The following is an 8,553-nucleotide window of genomic DNA, read 5'->3' as shown; positions in this document are numbered from 1 at the left end:
AAATTTAACTATAAAAAAGGTAAAAGTACGGGGCTGCGCGTTATGACAAAAATCTAAAAAAATAATAAAAAAAACACTATTACTTAAAAAGTTAATTGTATCGTAGTCGTTTTAATTTATTTCATAGTTGAAATGACAGTTAAAATTAAACATAAAAAAGCCTTTGCAATATCCAAAAGCGTCAATATTGCAATTCTCCCGTCGCAGAATAAAACTGAATAAAACGGTGGAACTGAAACGTTTGTAGCCCCGCCTTCTCCCCCTCTCGCTCGCACAGAGTTCGTGGCGATGGTTTAGCAGCGAAGGCGGAGTCAGACGATGGTGAAGGCGGAGTCAGACGATGGTGAAGGCGGAGTCAGACGATGGCAGTCGAGTGGTGGAACACGTGAAGCGGCGGCGGCGGCGATGGCGGCAGTAGCGGGTACAAAGCGTGAGGGGGCGCTCCCGGTCCGGACTCGCTGTCAGGGGGCGGGGCAATGTGCCGAAGCCGACGCCCAGTTTCCACCAAGCAGCGACACACTCCGGACAATCGGATACATGATTTTTATTTATTTTTTTGGTTATATAAAAAGGCAGAATGGTGATATTTGACTTTATTTTATTATAAAGCAAGAGTAATGTGATATTATTAATGTGTTTTTTTTTGCAAAACAGCTGAAACAATTGTGTGTAATGCGAGCGATGTCCCGTCGCTGAAGCGTTCGAGCTAGTCCTAGACCGATTAGCGTCCACGATCACACGGTTAGCGACGGGTTCAACGTCACCGGTCGCTAACGCAAACGTAATTCACACAAACTAATAAATTAATCTGAACATTGTATACTTCCTACAGTTCCATGTTGTTTGTACACGACACTTCAAATCCCGCGCGGCCGCTCGTGTTCATTATGTGGAGACTCTTTGATCGCCTGCGATTGTGGACAGAGCTTTTTCGTTTCCCCGGCGACGCGGCGACGGGTTTAGGGGAGTGTGGTTCCCTCCGGACGCCGCTCGTCGAAGACTCTTGAACGCTGGTCGGTGGAAGCTGGGCTGCTCCTCGGCAACAAGGACGTTGGGGGGGGGGGGCTCCATGGGTAGTAGAGCTCCGGGGGTGGTAGTAGAGCTCCGGGGGTAGAGGGCCATGGTAGGGCTCCAGAGAAGTGCTCCAGAGAGGACGGCCGGGGTAGGGCTCAGGGGTGGAGCTCCAGAGAAGTGCTCCAGAGCAGCCCAGGCTCTGACCGGGCTGTGCTGACCTTCGGTGCTCAGTGGGAGGGGCAGAAAAGACCACGCTAAAGTCACACTTTATTAGTAACTTTGAAATAAGTGAAACGGGGGGGGAGTGGGCCAAGGCATGAGTCTCCATCGGCGGTCCGTGTGGCACAGGAGCGGGACAGTCTAGAGCATCCTGTTGCGTTTATGAGTGGGGGAGTCTGAGATGACGTCACTACAGGGGGCGGGGCCACGCTTGCGGTTGGCAGTGGAATCCAAGTGGAGCGCCATCTCCTCCGCGATAAAAGTGTTAAGGTCCACGTCGTGCAGGCCGTTCCTGCGCCGGCCCAGGGACTGGGCGGGGTGGGTGGGGGAGCCGGGGGGGCCGGAGCGCACCGAGATACTCGCCATAGCGCCACTGAGGCCTGGAGGGGAACAACAACACGTCAGTCACATTGCCTGAACAGACGCTTGTGTTCAGACACTTTAAAAACTCTGAGGAGCCGTGTGAAGACCATGTTGGCCCTGAATCCTGACTTTGAAAACCGGACTGTTCCTAGAGCACATTTTAAAGGATAAATATTATGCATTACCGTATTTTCCGGACTATAAGTCATAGTCATAGTTTTGTTCGGGGTGCGACTTATACTCCAGAGCGACTTGTGATATTATTTGTTATTTTCACTCTTACAACCACAAGAGGGCGCTCTAGGTTCTAAGCGACGCAGAAGAAGAATCTGCACTTCCTCTTCCTCTGGAGTTTGTGGAGTTGTTTAGAAGTGACACAGAGGAAGAAGAATTCAATGGATTTAGTGATTTGGGGTAAAACTGATGCTTTGCTAAACTTGTTAGCATGTTCTTTATGCTATAGTTATCTGAATAACTGTTCATATGTTACGTTAACATACCAGACACTTACCACAGTTCTGTCTGCGCCTCATGTAGCTGAAGGTGTTAGCGTTAGCATACGTCATGTAGCTGAAGGTGTTAGCATTAGCATACGTCATGTAGCTGAAGGTGTTAGCATTAGCATACGTACACCTATTCACCATGTTCTCTCATCTGTTATTATTTTAAACTGCATTTCAAGATGAAATGTCTGTTCTTGGTCTTGGATTTTATATCAAATAAACTTCCCTCCAAAAAATGCAACTTATATGTTTTTTATTCTCCATTATGCATTTTTTTTTAGCTGGTGCGACTTATACTCCAGTGCGACTTATGTTTTGCATTTGTAGTGTTTTTGGCCTTTAAACCTGCTCTGGAGAACCTTTAGTTTGCCTCAGACTTGAGAGTAACAGCTCCATCTACTGGCTGCAGAGGGGATTAGGCCACTTTAAATCAACTGTTTGCTAATGTAATTGTTTGCTTATGTAGCCGCTTGCCAAGTTCCTGGTTTAAGCAGCAGTTGCGATGATGTTGATTGGACGGCAGAAATGCACATGTCTGCTGATGATTTATGGACGTAAGGACAAAGATTCTCAGAGCCACGTCACAGATGAGAAAACACCAGTGAAGGAGGTGATTCTGAGTGTGTTTGACGCTCAGAGGGAGAGGACCTTCTAACCAGGAACTAGCATGAATGAAGCTAAATGCTACTCCAGGTGTTTTTGACGACAGAACCGTGTTAGAAGCTTATTTTACATCATGTGTAATTCTAACACACAGAAGAGAAGACTGAAACATCCTAAACTAAACCAAGAATTGTGTTTCAGATCAAGTATTTTCACAAAAACTATTACATTTGATACAATTACATTTGTGATTTTACTTGGACCACAATGCATTGTGATTGAATAGAACCAGTGTGGTTTATTATGTCCTTCTGGTATATTCCTGTCGTATTTATTCTTGTAGTATTTATTCCTGTTGTATTTATTCCTGTCGTATTCATGGCTGCATTATTTCTGACTGTAGTACTTATTCCTGTAGTATTTATTACATGTCCTTCTGGTATATTCCTGTAGTACTTATTCCTGTTGCATTGCTGCCTGTTGCATTGCTGCCTGTTGCATTGCTGCCTGTTGCATTGCTGCCTGTTGCATTGCTGCCTGTAGTATTGCTGCCTGTAGTATTGCTGCCTGTAGTATTGCTGCCTGTAGTATTCCTGCCTGTAGTATTCCTGCCTGTAGTATTTTGGGCGTGTCCAGAGCGGCTGTACTGACCGTGCAGTGCGATGGCCTCTCTGAAAGGCTGCAGGTCCGTCTCCACGGAGCTCCCCGTCTCCGGGGGGGCGGGCCGATTGGCAGACACCACAGACACTCTGGGCGGGGCTCGAGTTGTCCGAGGGGGCGGGGCTTTCCCACACAGGAAGCTGATGAGGTCCTCGCGCCGGATGGTTCTTCTGCGCTTCTTCACCCAGGCAATCACCTCCTTGTTCCTGCGCTGGCAGCCGATCTGAATTCCCAGGTCATAGCTGCGCTGACGGGCCTCTGTGCTCTCTGAGGGGACGACAAGAGTCAAGCGTGAGGGGGGGGACGACGAGAGTCACGCGTGAGGGGGGGGACGACGAGAGTCACGCGTGAGGGGGGGGACGACGAGAGTCACGCGTGAGGGGGGGGACGACGAGAGTCACGCGCGAGGGGGGGGACGACGAGAGTCACGCGCGAGGGGGGGACGACGAGAGTCACGCGCGAGGGGGGGGACGACGAGAGTCACGCGCGAGGGGGGCACGACGAGAGTCACGCGCGAGGGGGGCACGACGAGAGTCACGCGCGAGGGGGGCACGACGAGAGTCACGCGCGAGGGGGGCACGACGAGAGTCACGCGCGAGGGGGGCACGACGAGAGTCACGCGCGAGGGGGGCACGACGAGAGTCACGCGCGAGGGGGGCACGACGAGAGTCACGCGCGAGGGGGGCACGACGAGAGTCACGCGCGAGGGGGGCACGACGAGAGTCACGCGCGAGGGGGGCACGACGAGAGTCACGCGCGAGGGGGGCACGACGAGAGTCACGCGCGAGGGGGGCACGACGAGAGTCACGCGCGAGGGGGGCACGACGAGAGTCACGCGCGAGGGGGGCACGACGAGAGTCACGCGCGAGGGGGGCACGACGAGAGTCACGCGCGAGGGGGGCACGACGAGAGTCACGCGCGAGGGGGGCACGACGAGAGTCACGCGCGAGGGGGGCACGACGAGAGTCACGCGCGAGGGGGGCACGACGAGAGTCACGCGCGAGGGGACGACAAGAGTCACGCGCGAGGGGACGACAAGAGTCACTCATGAGGGCCCCTCAGTCCCGCCCAGTTCTCTGTCAGTCCTCGTCCCCCGTCCTCACAGTCCCAATCCTCTAGATAAAACCATCAGCTTCTGTTAAAGGAATACTAGAGGACTTATTCACCGATGTGAGAACTCAAGCGACACCCCGACCCTCATGTTTCCGAGAGGCCGCCTCCCACCAACAGCCCCGCCTCTACACGCGTGTTTGTTTATTAGCGGGACAGATTGCATCATCCCTCGTCTCTGCAGAGTTCCGTCTCTTCTGAGCTCGATCAGTCTCTGTGTCATGTTTGTCCTGTAACTGAAGGAACTCACTAAACACACACGGCAGATCAACCAGGCATGTGCAGAAATCCTCTATTATTCCTTTAATGAGCTTGTAAAGGCACAAGACAAGATTGTAAAATGACACACACAGATCAGATCTGACTGATGTTTATTTTGAACATATAATATGTTTTATTAAAATACATAAAACTGTAAGTAATAGACAATATTTTGGTAATAGACCTGCTCCTTATGTAATGTAACTATGGATGATTACACTGCACGTTTCCGTTTTTTTTTTATTTAAAAAAAGTTTTTGCAGACAATATACTTATTCCAACTTGTCATTGCTCAAAACAACTGCAATATTATCCAGTGTTTGCAGCCATTATTCATCATTATAAAAGCAGGCATTATAACGTTTTGCAAACACTCTCATGCGTAGTCAAGAGTACACCGTATACTTCCAGCAGTACTTGTACGTAAACACTACCCATTTAACAACCGCCCAGTGCGTCCAGTCCAGGCCCCGCGATTACACAAGGAATGTGACCGAGACAGAAACACTAGCACTTCCATAACACGGACGTGAAACGCAGTGATCTAAAGTTCTCTCCATGAATCCCTCCTTTTGTCTGGGACTACAGTGTACTCACCTTTGTATAGGTTAGTGACAGCGGTGGCTGCGTTCTGGAAGGGCACCCAGAGGGACAGGCCCTGCTGCTGACATACTCTATCTGCAAACAGACAAATACAAAGAGGACGCTTTAAACGAGTGACAAATCCTTTACAAAACAAACCACTTAAGTAGATGGCGCCTCCGTTTGAAAAAACACGGAGAATTTTGCTTCTTATCGTGTAGAAGTCAATATTTTCCACCAACTCTGTGTAGCGTTCCGATGACAGACTTATATACGCTATTTTAACCTTTAACAACTGCGTCGATGTCGTCGGGTCTTCGCTTCTGCGGTAACCAGAAGTCGAGCGGTCAAACCATCATTTCCATCGTAAATTGAGACGTTTTACGGACTTCATAGACCAAATGAAATACAAAAATGGCGACTGAAGGCTTCGAGATCGAGAATATATATGAATTAAGTGCATTATTGATGTTTTTTTGACATTTTCTTTGAATAAAAACGGTCGTCTTTGCTATAAAAGGACATAAGTGACTTGTGTTTCCAGCAACTCTTTGTGTAGCGTTCTGATTACAGACTTCTCGTTATTTTTAACCAAACATCATCTACAAAAAAACCGCGATGTGGTCGGGGTCGTTGCTTCTGCGGCGACCGGAAGTCGAGCGGTCAAACCATCATGTCCATCGTAAAGAGACGTTTTACGGACTTCATCGACCACATAAAATACAAAAATGGCGACTAAAGACTTCGAGGTCGAGAATATATATATGAATTAAGTGCATTATGGTTTTTTTGACATTTTGTTTGAATAAAGCGGTCGTCTTTGCTATAAAAAGGACCCAAGTGACTGTGTTTGGGGTCACGTTGAGTTCATTAAATGTTGCATGTTTACTCACTCATTTACTACAATGTTTCCTAATATCTCTGAACAGCTTTACACCGCTTTATTCTCAAACTTATGCATTCAAACTACGGCACAGCTGCTCGGGAAACACACCGTTTTTACACAACTCCTTGCGCCATTTTAGGGAGTGTTTCCCCCCTTGCGGTGACTCGATCAACACAAAGCCCAAACGCGGTCACGTCTTCGCGGACCTCGAGCGGCTTTGACCGACTCGATAAACGCGGTTGGTTCTGCGTTCACGCGTCGTCCCGCGGGTCACGGACACACACGCGCGTTCGGGTCGCGTCCGTGTCCCGTCCGCGTCTCGCCATTTTGGACGCGCTCGGGGCTTCACTTCACTTCACTTGTGGTGGAAAACAAATGGCACTTAAGTGAGGCGTTTTGTGTCGGGGGGGAAAAAAAAGGCTCGAGTCCCGGCGAGACACACAAGGCTCGTCCCCGTCCGCAACGTGTACGAACCCCAAAAAACGAGACATTTACGCGCTGTATTTTATGGTTTAGGACGTGGAATTTCGAGCCATTGCAACACCGGAGTCAGCTGTCCCGAAGCCCCGACGCTGACCGGTAGTAGCTAGCTAGTTAGCCGTTAGCATTTGCTTAGCATCGGGGGGTTAGCGCCGAGGGAAAAGTGCGCAAAAAGCGGAGTTTGCGTGTCGTTTGTGGCTCTGAGATTGTTCTCAGTTTGTTCAGAAAGCGCACACGCGCCGCGGGACGTTGACAGAAACGTGCTAACAACGCGCTAACGGGGCCGTAATGGCTCCAAGTGACATGTAAACTAGGTGCTAACGATGCTAAGGGTATTAGCATATCCGGTGCCCTTTGTGTGTCGCTCTCCGCCCAGAGATAACGTTTGCAGGCTTTATGCAGATAAGCACCGGGCTTAATGGTGCTTTTAACATGCTAATGCTAAAAAGCCACGAGTACACATTCAAACGCACCAATACACACGTTTTAAAAATAAGTAAACTCATTAAATGCCCACGTTTGAATGCAAGAATTATTGTTTGACATCATTCTTCTTAAACTTCTTAAACAAATACTAGAAGATAATGGACGTAAGTCACAGCGGGACGCACTTCGTTTGTCTTTGTTAACGTTTTTGTTTCTTTTAAATCTGTTTGCATTATGATTTTAATGCACTCGTCTCTTGTTATGCAAGTTTCAATTAGCATGTGTATGACTCGTTCTGTGCTGATACACCGGCCCTGACCAATTGTTGTCGACTTAAATACGGAACATTTATGAACCAAAAGCGTGATATTGCACTCAGTTTGAAACATGCACTGCAGTTACAATAAATCAAATACAATCATAAACAGTTGCGTTTAAGGGAGGAAGAAGAGATGGGGGGGACATTAAAACCATGTTTATGACGCACGTTCAAATCAAAGTAAACCGTTTTATGCAACATACACCTTAACGTTGTTATAATTAATAACTTTTGAAGGGTTTTATGACCGCACAGCGCAGTTGCCAGCAGCTGATTAGCTCGAGGGGCCGGGGGGGATTAGCCTCCGTTAGCTCCGCGCTAGTTAGCCGTTAGCTCAAACTATTTATAGTCCAAACCTTTATATAGTTGTGCTACTGCCGTGGCGGAGTTCTGGAAGAGGTGCCATAGCTTCTGCTGGCTCTGCTCCGTCTCCTCCGCGCTCGGCTCCTCCTGCTCGGCCTCGGCTAAGCACTGGCGTTCCCACTTGGAGAACCAGTGCTCCGGGCCGTGCTCCTGGATCTGCGCTCCCCCCTCCTCCTTCCGCTCCTCCATGGCTCAGGTCTCGGGCCTTTTTTCCGAACGGTTCTTCTCTCTCCCCCAAAACGAGCGTTAGTATTTCCCCGCACCGGTCCGGGGCGGCGGCGGTGGGAAACGGAACGAGCGCCCGGGGCCGAGCTACATACAAAAACGGGGAGCGAAAGCGCCGCGTCTAGAGCCACATTATTGACGTTTTAAATTCCGCCTGCTCAGTCTAGAAACTAAAAAGAACGCGATGATGACAACACCTAGGAATTTCTGGAGCTGGCAGCCGCACAAAGCCCCGCCCGCTTTGCCACTTTCCGGCACCGCAATTGGTCGAGGCGAATTGTCAAGGCGGAGCTCGGTGGGGGACGCCGGCTCTGATTGGACGGTGGGCGGGGAAAGAAAAGGTCAGAGAAGAACAACACGGCGGCCGCGTCCTGTTTCCTTGACGCTGTTGCCTTGACGCTTCCTACTCGACTCCTCCGCGCTAGCCCCGCCCCCACGGACGTCAAGCGAACCAATCGAACGCGACGCGCCCGCCCGTCATCCGCGGCTGTGTGTCGCGATGTGGGCGGGGTTTGCCGGGTAGAAGGCCGGCGGAGGAA

At 49.8% G+C, this 8,553-nt stretch overlaps 1 protein-coding gene across 1 annotated transcript; it reads right to left on the bottom strand.

The window, feature by feature from the left end:
- Positions 1-1,269: 1,269 nt before the first annotated feature.
- Positions 1,270-8,017, bottom strand: hapstr1b (HUWE1 associated protein modifying stress responses b). The gene is made up of 4 exons (XM_072463274.1): positions 7,783-8,017; positions 5,331-5,411; positions 3,354-3,629; positions 1,270-1,613 (listed from the first exon to the last, which is right to left on the bottom strand). The coding sequence occupies exons 1-4, from the start codon at positions 7,976-7,978 to the stop codon at positions 1,375-1,377; spliced, it is 792 nt and encodes a 263-aa protein (XP_072319375.1). The 5' UTR covers positions 7,979-8,017; the 3' UTR covers positions 1,270-1,374.
- Between the last annotated feature and the right edge of the window lie 536 nt (positions 8,018-8,553).

Source organism: Eucyclogobius newberryi, unplaced genomic scaffold (genome assembly GCF_026437365.1).
Source record: "Eucyclogobius newberryi isolate DKJ021-1_F unplaced genomic scaffold, fEucNew1.0.hap1 SCAF_4, whole genome shotgun sequence".
Classification (NCBI taxonomy): domain Eukaryota; kingdom Metazoa; phylum Chordata; class Actinopteri; order Gobiiformes; family Gobiidae; genus Eucyclogobius; species Eucyclogobius newberryi.
This window is presented reverse-complemented; position numbering and strand designations above follow the sequence as displayed.

Bases quoted from the DNA above. Each gene is read 5' to 3' on its own strand.
- hapstr1b (XM_072463274.1), bottom strand. From the start codon at position 7,978: ATGGAGGAGCGGAAGGAGGAGGGGGGAGCGCAGATCCAGGAGCACGGC. The intron at 5,412-7,782 runs GTTTGGACTATA...GTCTGTTTGCAG, and splicing joins AGTAGCACAACTATATAAAG to ATAGAGTATGTCAGCAGCAG. The intron at 3,630-5,330 runs GTGAGTACACTG...TCGTCCCCTCAG, and splicing joins TGTCACTAACCTATACAAAG to AGAGCACAGAGGCCCGTCAG.